Source organism: Berghia stephanieae, chromosome 5 (genome assembly GCF_034508935.2).
Source record: "Berghia stephanieae isolate SIO BIC M18660-M18661 chromosome 5, UCSD_Bste_1.3, whole genome shotgun sequence".
In the NCBI taxonomy this organism is placed as follows: domain Eukaryota; kingdom Metazoa; phylum Mollusca; class Gastropoda; order Nudibranchia; family Aeolidiidae; genus Berghia; species Berghia stephanieae.
In genome coordinates, this window is record NC_088364.1 from 57,264,554 (window position 1) to 57,280,754 (window position 16,201).

Below are 16,201 nucleotides of genomic sequence, written 5' to 3' on the forward strand. Positions count from 1 at the left end.
GCATCGAAAATTATATTATGTGGCATTCTGGCAATAATTAACAAAATTCAATATATGCAAATAAGTAAATCTACAATTCGTTCCTACAATGTTTTACTGACAAAATTATTACTTTTATTATTATTATTATTATTATTATTATTATTATTATTATTATTATTATTATTATTATTATCATTAGTATTATTATTATTATCATTATTATTGTTAATATATAATAATAATAATAATAATAATAATAATAATAATAATAATAATAATAATAATAATAATAATAATAATACAAAAAAAACGAAATCAAACCAAAAACATCAACAACAACTAACACTGCAAGACAAGGCATGTATAAAGTTGTGGATAAAAAAATAAAGATCGATTTCCACACTGATACGAAGGTATCTTTGCCATTTTCATTTCATTTCACTCACTTTCGGCATTTCCATCCTATTTGTTTTTTTGTTTTTGTTTATTTTTGGCAATTATTCAAAAATTATCTGGGAATTCTGATAAGTATCATTATAGCCCATCTTGTGTGCGTGCAGGCTATGTCTAGCGAGACTTTATGCATAGTCCACTACCAAAAGTTCACAAGAAAAAGTCATGTCCAGTGTCTAGACAAAAAATATAAAAAATCACATCATAATAGGCAGTAGGCTACTAAAAACGTCTACATAATATTGCTCTAGCCTAAGCGAATGCCAAATTGTAATAAAGTGTAATGTCTCGTATATTTTTAACATTCGTTTTGAAAGGATTTTGAAAACAAAGAAATAAAAGAGTAAAACGTTGGAGGTAAGCTTTTATCATACAGGGTTTATTTATTCTGTCCTATTCGTACTATGAAAAAACAACAAAACAACAAAACAACAACAAAAACACACAGGTTGAAAATTTTGACTAGAAAACTCGTCCCTCAAAAATCGATCGATTAAAATTGTAATCGATCGATATAACTTGAAGGACGAGTTTTCTGGTCAAAATTATTAAAATGTGTGTGTGTGTGCGAGTATGTTATTTTGTTGTTTTTTACGTGTGTGTTATATTTTTACGATTAAGAGTACGGCAGTATTGTTGTTAGTGCTTGGCATCTTTTCCATTTTTTTCCTCCTTTATATGTTTAGTAAATCATATAATTATGCATTCATAAACATGAAGATATATATAGCGTAATATCTCTAAATAAGCCTAACGTTCTTTACAAGTTTTAAATCCCAAAATTAAAATTTTGAACTTTAGACCAGAAGGTGATATAAACCGATATCGCACGATTTTATAGACTTTCACAATCCATTTGTCTTTCTACCTACTCAGAAATGTAACTTATACCAAAATAAAAGTCTAATACACAAATAAAATTAATACCTCTATTTTTGTTTTGTTTGTTTGTTTGTTTGTTGCTTTAGGTCTCTTCCAACACAATTGAGGTTATATGAGAGACCGCTGAAACAAAAAAAAAAACAAAAAACAAGCAATCTAACAAAAATAGTACAAATGTAAATCAAAATCATAACCTAAAGATATCATAAGCTAAATTATAAATAACCAAGAACAAACAGGCAGAAGATTTACAGAAAAAAAAAAATCCCCTGTCAAAAATACAATCACAAACCAAAGAAGCAGGATAGGCTAGTAAAGAGAAGAAGAAACGACATAACTATCGGATCGTACACCCATGCGAACATCATAGGTATATGATTCAAGGGTGATGCTCCCATCCAACCACCCGCACCTCTATTTTTACATAAATTTATTATGGGTAACTCTCAAAACGTTGGTCTTTTATCTCACATACCATCAAGATTTATGTATTTATGCGATCCAAATTTGCGTTCAAAGGACCAGGGGAGAACGTCAAAACAAAATGTATTGAACGAACAGGGATCCCAACAGCTTCAATTAATCCTATAACGAATAAAAATCTCTCTCTCTCTCTCTCTCTCTCTCTCTCTCTCTCTCTCTCTCTCTCTCTCTCTCTCTCTCTCTCTCTCTAATATATATATAAATAAATATATATATATATATATATATATATATATATATATATATATATATATATATATATATATATATATATATATATATATATATATAAAAGAGCCATTAGGTCCATAGAGCCGGAGTTTATTCCGGTTTCAATAACGGACAGCAGCAGTTGATTGCTACCCTTTTAAAAGGACGCTAGTACTATCGCAAAGTACTTTCCGCCAGCTTTGACAGGCCAACCAATCACTGCTCGTTGGATATTAAAAAAAAATCTTGACTTCACCCGAAATCGCTCTCGGTCCCTTTGCATGTGAAGCGAGTGCTCTACCAACTGAGCTATCGGGACCCTCTGGAACTTATAATACGACTCCTTTATTTGCGCCATAATAGTAACTCATCGTCTCAAAACAGCATCAAATCGGAGAGACGTTGTGGTTGAAAATTAGATTTTTAGCCAAAACTATATTAACTCACGCAACCCTAACACCGAGTATATCCGTAGTTTACCCGGGGTTACTTTTACCCAATGCCTATTTATTACATTTTTCTTAGACGAATTATAGGCGTCGTATCAAAGCTAATGTTCTTAATTTTTACAAGATGTTAATGGTAGTTGAATATATATGCTCATGCTCATTTATAATGCATCCCCCCCCCCCCCCAATTTTGAAAAGCAGCATAAATCTCTAGGATTGCGTGAGTTAACTTAGATTGGGAACCCTATTACAACCGAATAGCGTCACCACTCTTGAGAAGGTGCAAAGACGTTTCACTTTGTAATATCCACCCAGCACCATCTATTATCCATCTAACTCAGACATAGCCGTTTATGTTGCCCGTTTGATGCGGTGGGTCTCCTATGAGTGTCGTTATGATTATCAGCTTTTAAGCGCCTCATAAAAATTCATATTATATCTATTTGCTTACAAAACTAAATGTATGTTTACATTGTTTTCTCGATACAGTTGGAAGCACACAGTTTATTTATATAATAGGACAGAGCGACACAAGAAACCTTTCCTCCCTCAAAGTGTAACGTCATATTACTCTATCTACAACTAATTTAAGCTATTGTGTAATACAATTGGTTCTATTGCTTTATCTTAACTCTAATTTTACACTTCCTTCCACATTTACTTTTACATCTTATTTATTTATTAATTTATACTATTAGCTGTGTAAATGTATAATGGTTTATGTCGCCATTTGAAGGCTTGTTTTTGTACCCACATGATTTATTTGTATCCATATTTTTAACACACACACACACCACACACATGTCTTTAAATGTAAACAAATTTCCTACTTTGGGATGAATAAAGTAATATTATTATTATTGTTGTTGCTATCATCATAATTGTTATTACTATTATTATTATTATTATTATTATTATTATCATCATTATTATTGTTATCATCATCACCATCGATATTATTATTATGATTATCATCATCATCAACACCATTATTATGAGAGCATTTTATCCCAGTTACAAGGCCAGCCACGCTGCTTACGTGCACCTAGAGTCAAATTGATCTGCTGTTTTGAAGACATTGATACCCAAATAAAGATGAGTTCACTGAGACGTTTGTTCAACCGAGTGTCCGGCAGACCGGAAGAAGACTACTCTTCATACAACTCAATGGTCAAAACTCCGCCTCCGGGAAGGGTCACAGCCAGAGATGGTCAGCATTATTATTATTATTATTATTATTATATTATTATTATTATTATTATTATTATTATTATTATTATTATTATTATTATCATCATTATTATTACTAGAAGAAGAAAAAGAAAAAGAAAAAGAAGAAGAAGAAGAAGAAGAAGAAGAAGAAGAAGAAGAAGAAGAAGAAGAAGAAGAAGAAGAAGAAGAAGAAGAAGAAGAAGAAGAAGAAGAAAATGAGGATAGGAATGAGAAAGAGAAGGACAAGGAGGAGGATGAGGGGGAGGGTCAGGAAGAGGAGACGTTATTGCTAGTAATGATATTTGGTAGAGACGACCTTAATTGTAATCACATTTCCATATTACACAAATCCCAAACAATAGCTATATATAAATAAATGCAATGTTGATGTGGTGGAACAGTTAATTTGTTCAACTACTGTTCACGCCGTATCCTACACTGCAAAGGCCTGGACAGAAGAATTCGGTGACGGAGATTATTAATGAGGTTTGGTTAGGTGTGTGGGGAGTGGAAAACAATACAGTTACAGACTCCATTAAAGGAATTCGTGTCATGTTGCATTGTCTAACCTGTGCGTATGAATGACGAATAACACTGATTAGTCTAGTAGTAGTAGTCGTAGTAGTAGTAGTAGTAGTAGTAGTAGGAGTAGTAGTAGTAGTAGTAGTAGTAATAGCAGTTGTAGTAGTAGTAGTAGTAGTAGTAGTAGTAGTAGTAGTAGTAGTAGTAGTAGTAATAATAATAATAATAATAATAATAATAATGATAATAATAAAAATAATATAATAATAATAATAAATAATAATAATAATATAATAATAATAATAATAATAATAATAATAATAATAATAATAATAATAATAATCATCATCATCATATCGTCATTATAATAGTGTTTTTCATGTTATTATATTATCAAAATTATTAGATATTATCATTATCTATATTACACTGCGATTAATGTGTGTGATAGCCATATCATTTTATGGTCTATTTGCATACAATAACAGACTCAACTACTGATACAAACAAAATTACTAAATCTACTCCACCCGTTAAGTAAATATTACCTCATCATATGTATTGTTTCGCTTTTGCATGGGAGTTAGCATTCTTGTGTGTTAAGCTGCATAATTACATGCACACATTGAAAATATGCATTGATGAATTGAAAATCCATTTCTATTTATTTGCGTAAAACATTAGTGATACACATCCTGACATGATCATGGCATGACATGGTCGTTGACACGATCTTCTAGAGTGAACATTTCGTTTCTAGAGGCTCATCTCCATCCAGATCTATAGAGAACCAACTACTAGAAGATCGTGTCAACGACCATGTCATGCCATGATCATGTCAGGATGTGTATCACTAATGTTTTACGCAAATAAATAGAAATGGATATATTCTCTACCATGGTCTAAAAGAGGGAAAATAATCCAATCAGACTATTTCATATTGAGAAATTAGGGTGCAGGCACTGGTATAAGATTATGATCTGAAAAAGTGTGTATGAAAAAGTGCGTGACAAATCAAGAAAGTAAGAAAAATGAAAAAAAAAATCACTAAAAAATCTGTATCCCTCGACTCCCACCGATGCAAATAGGTGTTCATACCACGAAACCACACATATTTCAGACCTCACAACCATCTCAGTTTCTCCGGGATTGGAGCATCATCTCATAATTGTTTTCTCTCCAATTCTTGAAAAACTAATTATACAATAGCAAATCATACTCAAATTGGTCTCCCTCTTCATATTTTTTCATCTCATTTACCATTGGATAACACAGAGCATCTATAAATATGCCTAAGACATCCTTACACATAATTTGATGGCAACGCTAGTCTATAGTCTGCTCCACAACTCATGTGCATGCGTTGACGTGTACATCTTTACAATATTCTGATGATTTTAATGATAATTTGGCTGAAACACTAGAATTGTTAGTGATGTTAAGCAAAATATTTGGTATTGGTTACATTAAAATACTTTTGGATTTTTCCTCTTTATAGTATATAAAAAAACGAAGGGTCTGAAATAAAATAAATCAATAAAATTAAATTCCCTTTATTCATACCATAGGGGAAATTTTACTCTAGGGTCTATTGCAAGGGAAGACTGGAATAACCCAGGCATCAGCCGCAGTGCAGCGCTGTAAATTGGGCTAGGGCGAGGTGACTAGCTCAAGGTCACACAGCGCAGCTAGCAGCGGATGATCGAAATCGGTACCTTCCGGGTACGAAGCAAAGCCATCCTGGTTTCAATATAGAAAAGTTGGCAGGTCTGAGATTTGGTGGGTGGGGAGTATCTGCTAAAACTTTATAAAAATACAGAGACAATTGACATTACAAAGATCAATCTCTATTCTCACAGATCCCAACCATGAGATATGGAAACCCCAATCTTTTGTCGGAGACCAGACTGCAGAGGGTCGAATTCCATTTTTCAATACCGGTTTTGCAGTGTGTCCTAAATGTGGTGAGCGGAACATCTGGCGATTTGAAGAGAAGGCAGGAGTCAGAGCCAATGGCGACACGTATGGCACTGAGATATTCCGGTGTCGGACTAAAGGCTGTGGTTGGAAAACGTCCTTCCTTTATAATGATGGCAGTAGGTGTTACTTTTGTATATAAAATCATATTAGGCACCCCATACTTTTTTTCAAAGGAATCTACTTTCAGCCAAAAATATGAATAAACATAGTTATTGAGAATTTTAGACACGGAACTGATGATAACATGCTTGAAGTATTATCATCAGACAGAGAATTCATTACTCTTTCCATGGATACCAGCATCAGTATTTTCGATTACCACAATATTTTTGAAATGTAAAATGTGTTAAATTTCTAATTATTTGGTCTTAGATAGATTTCAAATCACTAATTTATGTTGTTTTCAACTGACATGAATAGTAGTAAATCTGAAAAATCTGGAAAGCACTGTCTTGGTAAAAAATATGTGATGTCGAAAATAACCCTCTAATGACTATAAATAACTGGTCACAATGTCACATATCAACAATGAAACTAGAGCACTACTTATTGGTCAAACTAAAGCAGGTGTCAGAGATTAAAAAAAAAAATTCAATGGTCAGGAATGGTCAATTCAAAGGAGGTCAGAGTATTCAAAAATCAAGAAAGATCAATGTCTGGTACAATAGTAGATCGCTCCTCATAAGACAGCAATAGAAGAGGATGAAATAGTCATTGTTATCCATAAAGAAAGTTAATATATTATTACCTAGTTTTATACAACTGCTAACCTTATAACAAATATATCTTTGGCATTTTATAGAAGTGGAAGAAAATATGTTACTGGCAAAAGACAGCTGTACCTTCTATGGGCAGCATGGCTCAGCGATACTGTCTGCTTCGTACCGAGTTCGATCACCCGCCGCTGCGCTGTGTGGCCTTGAGCAAGTTACCTCACCCTAGCTCAATTTGCGGAGCTGCAATACGGCTGATGCCTGGGTTATTCCAGACTTCCCTTGGAATAGACCCTTGAGACAAATTTCCCCTATGGGACCAGAAAGGGAATTTTTTTTTTTTTTAATTTTTATTTCAGAGCAGCTTCTAACATTACAATATGTCCACAAATTGATATCCATCAGTAATTTTTCAGCATTGAGAATCTCTTCATAAACAATGATATCTAGGTAAAACAGTGCTGATGGTGATTAAACGTGGAAAAGGAGGAAAACTTGTAATGATTGCCTTTAAGCCCCGTGTTGACTGCACTAACTCCCACTTTTAAACAAATTGAGGTGCAGGGCTGCCTACCCCAGATTTCAAACTTCAGGAACACTTTACGCGGAAATTTTTTTCCACGCGAGGAATGCAAGCACCAACTCATGCAAAGCTTGGTAAACAGATTGGTTTACTAACAATATTGACACTTTTTAAAGATAAAAATTTACTCACCAAAATATTTACAGCTACCGTATATTTACATATATACATAAACTTAGAAAGAGGGTGGAGGATTTAAGCCTGAAGAGACCTGTAATAGGCACTCTTCAAACTCTTCAAATCCTTTTTGGAGTAGCTCCTCCCTAGTGCATCCCCAGGTCTAGACTTGGCCACAACCAGAGCCTCAAGTGTTTGTTGAGACATGCTGCCTCTGAAGTCTGTCTTGTTTTTTCTAACAACAGAGAAAATTCTCTCACAATGAGCAGAAGAATGAGGAATGGTGAGGAGAGAAAGCATTATCCTAGGCAGGTGGTTAAAAATGAATTTACTATCTTCCTTGAGAAGGCCGACTTGGTGCCAGTAAGTGTCTGCTCTGTCTGTTTGTATGTGTGATGTGTCTGTGCATTGGTATGTTGAAAATTCTTTCTGTATGTCTGTAAATGTTGCATTGCTAATCAGTTGAGGGAATTTTTTGAGGAAGAAGAGCATGTCTGTAAATGTGGTGTTGTTCTGCTGAGCAGGATCCGCGATACTGATGTGTTTGAGAAGTGGATCAGTGAGGGGCAGTTTTTTTTTCATGTAGGAGCATGCAGCCTGATAAAACTTGATGACATCTTTGTAAAACGTTTCTACCCTCTCTGGTTTGAGAGTTCCTTCAAAGACCAGCTGGAGAGCTTCGTCACCAATGATAACATCAGAAGACTGCTTGGTGTTATGAGGTGAGAGAAAATCAACGTCCAAAATGTCAACCTCCTTGATGGCAGATGGCTTGACAAAATTGATCAAGGTGTCTTTATACAATTTCCTTAACTTTGCCTGCAATTCCTGAATCATGGGTTTGTCACATTGGAGTTCAGTGTTGATTGATTCAAACTGCTTCACAGCATGAGAAAGAAACATACAGTAAAGCTTGTTTGTGGTGGAACTGAAGATGTTTTTTAGATCCCTGACCTTCTTTTTCGTGTTACATCCCTCCTTCATGCCTTTCTCCTCCTCCCTAAAAAAAGCATAGAGGGCATCCCAACTACTGATGAGCCTAGGAAGGCACATTCCAATGCTCAGCCATCTGGTAGCCACATGCTTCAGTATCTTTGTTTCCTGAATATGATGGAACAGTTGACAGCATTTCAGATCAGACTGCCTCTTGCTGCTCTTATCCAAGTAGTAGAAAACATCAATAAGAAGCTGGCTGGGACTGAAGGGCAAGGAAGCAGCACCTAATAGACAAAACAGATTAAGAGGGGTCATAATCATCTGAATGGGTAGCAGTACAATTAAAATCTGTAAGGTAAAACAAAAAACTTATAGACAACTAAATGAAAAATAAAGTTTTGTATGTTGCCCATAACATTAATATAAATAATTGTGTTGCTAATCTGTCTGCAACCATGATCCCTTCCCCACTCATACTCACAACATTGGAAAGTACAATGCATTTGAGGCAATAAATCCAAGTTTTGAAATTTGAATTTTTTAAAAATCAAAGACAACTTCGTGGTATAAGTAGAATTAATCAGTTTGGTCTTTAAAAAATTATATATATATATATATATATATATATATATATATATATATATATATATATATATATATATATATATATATATATATATATAGAGAGAGAGAGAGAGAGGAGAGAGAGAGCGAGAGAGAGAGAGAGAGAGAGAGAGAGAGAGAGAGAGAGAGAGAGAGAAAATTAAAAGGAGCAGAGTAAAGCCTTATAAACCATTCGAAGTGGACCTAAATTATTGGATATCAAACTGTCACAAAATACTCACCTTTTTCAGCAGCAATGTGAATTAAATGGCACACACATTCAGACAAATACAATTCCTGATGCTTTTTCAGCATGCAGCCATACAGCCCAGATTCCTTGCCCACCATGACGTTGGCATTGTCACTCCCAAGAGCCAGACAGTTCTCCCAAGGAATTGAATGAACACCAAACTCAGCCTCAATCAAGCCAAAGATTCTAGCACCTGAAATTGTTAAATCAAACAAATAAAAATGAGTGACCTTGATATAAAACGTTATATAACTATAACAATTACGGGATGTCTACACCTATTAAGAGAGCACTCCTTTGTAGGTAAAAAAATAGAACAATTCATAACAGCATCAATAGCCTCATTATCTACCTGTAACATATTTCCAAAAGCCTCCAATTTACAATTTAATTAATAAAAATAAAAATGAATATGATAATAATAATAATAATAATAATAATAATAATAATAATAATAATAATAAATAATAATAATAATGAAAATAATAATAATAATAATAATAATAATAATAATAATAATAATAATAATGATAATAATAACAATAATAATAAGTCAGACATATTTTAAACACATCCCACAATACTATTTATAATATTTATAGTATAGGATATGAATAAAACCAATAGAAATAGGAATTTTATTATTAATTTATATTTTGAAAATATTATTTTTTTAAATTAGACTCACCTGTAGCAGATCCATCGATAGCAGGAACTGACAGTGCATCCGATCGTACTTCCATTATGTCAGGGTTGAAAGTTCTAACTACCAGTGGAAAAAGTTTTTCACCACCTCTATCGTTACTGCCGTCCGTTGAGATGGTAAAACATTGTGTTTTCAATCGTTCAACCAAACTGTCCACAGTGAGCGCTGACATTTCTTTAGCTATAGCAGTGCCTTTACTACGACCACACTGAAAGGATTTTGCAATCTTGGAGTCAGGGAACATTGATTTTACCCCTTTACTTAGCTTATCAAGTGATGCCATGGGAAGATTTAAATCAATTACAATATCCACCATTTTTGCCTCTGCACTTATCACTTGCATGTCAAAGTCGGTCACATTTCCACTTGGTGCTTTATTGAAAAATCCAGAAATCAAAGTGTTTGACTTTACTTTTTTCTTCAAATCACAATTTTTAATATGGCGTGCGCCTTCAACATGTCTCCTCACATCATCAACTCCACCGTGTTTAATTCCGAATGCAGAATTACAAACTTCACAAAATACGCGAGAATCGTCACTGCTCACTGGTTTAATAAAATTATATTTCTCCGTGTATTCCTCGCGGTAACATTGAAATCGTCTTTTTGAAGAAGATTCTTCAGTGGAAGTAATTTTCCTTTTTCCAATGGTAGACATTCTTGTTGATCAAGTTTACTTTTAAAAATTAGAGATATAAGACGAACGGGATAGTTGTATTTAAATGTTGAAGCCGCGACCAACGTGAATCACAAAGACGAAACAGGGTTGCCAGATTATTTTTCAACAAAATGCCAGTGGAAGACTCAAAAAATGCCAAAACACTCCAAAAAATGCCAAAGTCTGTTGACTCCCATCCCCACTAAGAAAACTACTCACTTTTGATAGACAATTTACTATCATATCCTGGTGGCTTGCGTGTTTTCTTTTCTTTTCTTTTTTTTTTTTTTTGAATTATACTAAATTTCCTGTTGGGGTAATTTTTTACCTACTGACTACTAAGTGGAGTGCTAAACCACTACACCACGGTTGAGAAAAGGTGTCATTTGAAGTATAATATACAAGAAAAGAAAATGCCAAATGAAAATGCCAAATGCCAAATGATTTTTCTAATGCCAAACGGTTTTCAAAAATGCCAGATTTTGGAATCTGGCATTTAAAATGCCAAACTGGCAACCCTGAGACGAAATGAAAATGGGAAGTGACCGGAAAATAAATGAACGTCGATAACAAAACAAAAATAACTAAATTATTTCATTTTTTTACACCAAAAGAGCTAAGTTGATATTTTATTCAAAGTTTGAGGCAAGAAACTTGGCTCTGATTGATTGGTGCCAAAAAGTCCAATCTGGCAATACGTCGTCAAAGTCGTATTTCGAAATAATGTTTATTAAAGCATCGCAATCGGAGAAAATAAAATTCGCATTTTACTTCCGGAACAAAAAAATTAACATCCGTATTTTCCGGAACAGCGCTGCATTTTTTCAAATTTCCGTAACAATTCCGGAAATTCCGTAACGGTAGGCAGCTATGGAGGTGATAAACTATCATTGATACTCAAGCTAACTTATGGTAAGTGGGAAACTGCACTTATTTGCTCCACCACACATTGTACATTTCAGTACATTTGACTCAGGGAAATGTAACTTTTTAAAAGGAGGAAGTTCTTCCTCTGACTCCAAAAGCACAGATTTCCGCGGACCCAAGGAAAACCATCAGCACTGGTAAAATATATTATGCAGTGTAGATCTTTTCTTTACATGAAACTTGTGTTAAAATGAAAACAGTGCCCATACAATTCTAATCCTCGTTTTTTGTTGTTTTTATTTATTTATTCATTTTTCCCCACTTTCTACATTCCAAAACAAGCAACCAGCTGTAAGTATTACGAGACGAGCCACTGGCCAAAAGGGGTCCACTACTTCCCAAATTCCTTTATGCTGATGTGGGCTGACAAACACGACCTAGGATCCAGCATCAAACACCAGTTCTTCCTCAAAAAACTGACAGGGAACATGCTGACAGATATGGAACAAGAAGGAAGCATGGAGGAGAAGTTAGAAATTAAGAAAAAAGAAGTGGAGAAAATATGTAGGGCGTTGAAGAAGCCGCTAACAGCAGTCTTGACACGAAAAGCTTCGAAAAAATAGATTCACTGTGACAGTCAATATGAACAATGAATATCCAAAATCTATTGACGTTGAACGTTCAGATGGTCGATTCATCTATTTTCAATTTATATTTTATTTTGATAATGAGATAAAATGAATTTGATGGACACACAATAAGTAATGAAAATATAGGGAGAATATTTAAAACCATACTTTCTAAACAAGAACATGTAATTATTTCATTGACCACGGGCAGTTTTGATATTTTAGAAATTAAAAAAAAAAAAACATTAAAAGAGCAAAAGTTGGACTTGGGTTAAGAAAAAAAAAAAAAAAAAAGAAGCATAATTTTAGCTCTTTTCAAAGTGAGATCAAATACAAAAATAGAAAACTTTTGTCAAGGAATGCCATACTTTAACTGGCCTTAAAATAATAAAAACTGATAATACATCAGCAAAATAGAAAAACTCCCAAAAATAACTACACATTAAGTGATCATTTCAGAAACATACCAGTCACACAAAAAAAAAAGAAATATATAGAAATGGTGTCCTGACTCCATTTCATATATAGCGTGAGAGAAAAAAAGAATGGGAAAAAAAATAAGACGCTAGATCAGTACGAAGTAGTAACCAAAAATATTCGAATATTTGCAAGCAACAAGAACAAAACCTTGAGTCAATTCTTGCCAAATTTAATTTAAAATGCTTTATTGGTTAAGAAAGTAAGCCCATTATACCAAAATCTTCTTATATAAATCACGATATCAAAAGTTTCCAAATTTACACCCTGTTTTAGCAGTGCAGCGTCACTCGAGTAAGAAGTTGCGGGGACTGGTCGAAAAACAAATGACTGATCGGGACAAAGTTTGGAAAAAGTTTTTTGCTTCTAACAATGCTATATAATTTTCAGTTTGAGCAGAAATCATTTCAATTTATTTCCAAAGATGAATAGCTTCCAATGTACCCTTGACTAGAAATCCCATGAACTACAGTATTTGGTCATTGATGGTATATAAATATAAAGGTGGTACGTCGTTTTACACACAGAGTTAAAAGAGTCAATTCAAAATGTATGGGATCGGCTCACTATTCAAGACATTAGAAAAGCAACTGCATTATGGGAAAAATACTACGGATCAGTCATAAAGCAGAATGAGGGATTGAAATATCACATCGAGATTTGTGAATTACGCCCAAAATCTTCAACATGACATTTTAATGGCATGCTTATTAAAGGACTAAAATTCTTAAGCATATCTTTTTAAAATATTGTATTCACAAATTTGAATAATTGGGTTTGATTGTGGTAAAATTTCAGACTTGTACAATTTCTGGCGGCTGAAGGCTTCTAAATTTTTCCATTTCTTTTTCTTCTCACACCTGATGTATATATCATCTACATGCAGTCTCTCTTTGAAAATTCTGTTGTAAACAATGTTAAAATATCATATCCCCTTTATGCAGACGGTGAACTACAGCTGTACAAGTGCATAATATATCATGTAATAAACACCAAAAAATCATGTAAGAAATGAATGGGTGCAGGTACAGGGTGTCCAGCAAAATTTCAGAGTCAGGTTTACGACCTTGAAACAAAATTTACGACTTAGGAAATTAAAATATTTTCTACTGAAATCAACGGTTTATGCTCACATTACATTTATCAAATCATCAACTTTCTATACAAACCCATTTCCAATAACTTTAATATAATTTTTTCACGAGTTATCCCATGCTTGTGAGTGTGTGTGTGTGTGTGTGTGTGTGTGTGTGTGTGTGTGTGTGGGTGATTATGAGAAAGAGAGTGCATGCAGGGAGGAGTAAATATCATTGAGAAATACCTTTTTTTTCTGAAATTACATGTCTCTTCAAATGATATGGTAGATGCAACGTGTACATATAAAAAGTAGTCAAAGAAGTATTGGTAGTTTTAGTGGTGTCACTAAAACGGTAGTGGTGGTGGTGGTGATGGTCGTAGTGGCAGTTGTAGTAGTAGTAGTAGTAGTAGTAGTAGTAGTAGTAGTAGTAGTAGTAGTAGAAGTAGAAGTAGTAGTAGTAGTAGTAGTAGAATTAGTAGTAGTAGTAGTAGTAGCATCAGCAGCAGCAGTGGTGGTAGTAGTAGTAGTAGTAGTAGTAGTAGTAGTAGTAGTAGTAGTAGTAGTAGTAGTAGTAGTAGTAGTAGTAATAGTGGTAGTAGTCGTAGTAATAGCACTAGTAAAACTAGTAGTGTTAGTAGTAGTAGTAGCAGCAGTAGTAGTAGTAGTAGTAGTAGTAGTAGTAGTAGTAGTAGTAGTAGTAGTAGTAGTAGTAGTAGTAGTAGTAGCAGCAGCAGCAGTAGTAGTTGTAGCAGTGTTAGTTGTTGTTGTAGCAGTGTTAGTTGTTGTAGCTGCAGTAGTAGTTGTAGTAGCAGCAGTAGTAGTTGTAGTAGTAGTGGTAGTAGTAGTAGTAGTAGTAGTAGTAGTAGTAGTAGTAGTAGTAGTAGTAAAAGTAGTAGTGGTAGTACAAGTGGTAGTAGTAGTAGTAGTAGTAGTAGTAGTAGTAGTAGTAGTAGTAGTAGTAGTAGTAGTAGTAGTAGTAGTAGTAGTAGTGGCAGTTGTAGTACTAGTAAAAGTAGACGTGATAGTGGTAGTAATAGGGTGGTTGCAGCTGTGGTAGTATGATGTGATGCCAATGATGTAGTGCTGGGTAATGCAGTAAAGGTGGTAATGATGATGATGATGTGTGGAGGCGGTTGTAGTAGTTGTGGTGCTTCGTGAAATGATGGTGTGGCGGTAGAGGTTTTTGTATTAGGAGTGGCAGTGATGTTGTTGATGAAGATGATGATGATGATGATGATGATGATGATGATGATGATGATGATGATGATGATGATGATACGGTGTGTGCATGTGGGTGAAGAGAGATATTGATGACTGATGTGAAATGGATATGATCCACTATATTGATTTAGGTTTGTCTGACAGAGAGACAGAAGGTGTATTTTTGTGTGTTTGGGGTGCCTGGGAGAGAGAGAGAGAGAGAGAGAGAGAGAGAGAGAGAGAGAGAGAGAGAGAGAGAGAGAGAGAGAGAGAGAGAAAGAGATAGAGAGAGAGAGAGAGAGAGAGAGAGAGAGAGAGAGAGAGAGAGAGAGAGAGAGAGAGTTTGAGGTCAACGTATTTTTGATGAGCTATTATTGGCAAGTACTGGAAGGTGAACATGAAAATTAATCCAATGAGCGCAATTTATTGGTTTGTGTGTGTGTGTGTGTGTGTGTGTGTGTGTGTATGTGCATGTGTAAGTATGTGTTTGTGTGAAGAGGTAGAGAGAGAGAGAGAAAAAGAGAGAGAGAGAGACAGAGAGAGAGAAACAAAGAAAGAGAGACAGAGAGAAAGAGAGGGATAGAGAGAGAGGAGAGCAGCAGTAGTAGTAGTAGTAGTAACAAGAGATGAAGCGAGTAGGAAAGTGCCAAAAGACAGTAGAGAATAACAATTTCGCAGCGGTGATGGGGGTTTGAACCAGCGACCTTACTGGTACGAGAACTCCACCTGGCTGGGGTGAGCATGACTCTACCGTATGAGCTATCCACGATCCCAAAAAACGATCATCCCTAACCCCCAGTCATTATTAGAGCCCCTCTCTTCCCGACTACCTGAGATCGCGGGTCCAACACACACAACCTCCGCGAGTGTTTGTGAATGTATATCGTAGGTAATTATTGGAAGATGAAAAGTGAAGTTTTACTACTACTGGTAGTAGTAGTAGTAGTAGTAGTAGTAGTAGTAGTAGTAGTAGTAGTAGTAATAGTAGTAGTATTGACATATCCATATATAAAGGCGCAGCAGAAACTAGAAAAAAAGGGTGGGGTTGCCTATAATGATGTTAGCGATGGCCAAATCTTGTGGTCAGTTCATGTGGGGTTAGAGTACCCCAAAGATTTGAACAGAGGAGTCTCCCAAATCAGTGGGGAAGCAAAATGACCACCAAGGGACATTGATTGGTGCCTACGATTTTCAAAATGGCGGCCCCTAGA

At 34.8% G+C, this 16,201-nt stretch overlaps 3 protein-coding genes across 4 annotated transcripts in view; 1 reads left to right on the forward strand and 2 right to left on the reverse strand.

Annotated features, from left to right (window-relative positions):
• The window catches only part of LOC144973286 (adenylosuccinate lyase-like), a 57,864-nt gene that overhangs the window by 24,711 nt on the left and 16,952 nt on the right, over positions 1-16,201 (reverse strand). The gene's annotated exons all lie outside the window — the stretch shown is intronic.
• On the forward strand, positions 546-12,529 carry LOC144973287 (uncharacterized). The gene is made up of 4 exons (XM_078915550.1): positions 546-792; positions 3,474-3,669; positions 6,053-6,289; positions 11,949-12,529. Exons 2-4 carry the CDS (start codon positions 3,555-3,557, stop codon positions 12,227-12,229), a joined length of 633 nt encoding a protein of 210 aa, XP_078771676.1. The 5' UTR covers positions 546-792; positions 3,474-3,554; the 3' UTR covers positions 12,230-12,529.
• LOC144973808 (uncharacterized) lies at positions 7,548-10,835 on the reverse strand. Its single transcript, XM_078916701.1, has 3 exons — positions 10,064-10,835; positions 9,368-9,568; positions 7,548-8,806 (listed from the first exon to the last, which is right to left on the reverse strand). Exons 1-3 carry the CDS (start codon positions 10,737-10,739, stop codon positions 7,665-7,667), a joined length of 2,019 nt encoding a protein of 672 aa, XP_078772827.1. The 5' UTR covers positions 10,740-10,835; the 3' UTR covers positions 7,548-7,664.

Coding starts and splice junctions, on each gene's coding strand:
- LOC144973287 (XM_078915550.1), top strand. CDS start 3,555: ATGAGTTCACTGAGACGTTTGTTCAACCGAGTGTCCGGCAGACCGGAA. Junction 3,670..6,052: donor AAGGGTCACAGCCAGAGATG/GTCAGCATTATT, acceptor CTATTCTCACAG/ATCCCAACCATGAGATATGG. Junction 6,290..11,948: donor CTTCCTTTATAATGATGGCA/GTAGGTGTTACT, acceptor TTCCAAAACAAG/CAACCAGCTGTAAGTATTAC.
- LOC144973808 (XM_078916701.1), bottom strand. CDS start 10,739: ATGTCTACCATTGGAAAAAGGAAAATTACTTCCACTGAAGAATCTTCT. Junction 9,569..10,063: donor TATCGATGGATCTGCTACAG/GTGAGTCTAATT, acceptor TAACAATTTCAG/GTGCTAGAATCTTTGGCTTG. Junction 8,807..9,367: donor TCACATTGCTGCTGAAAAAG/GTGAGTATTTTG, acceptor TTTGTCTATTAG/GTGCTGCTTCCTTGCCCTTC.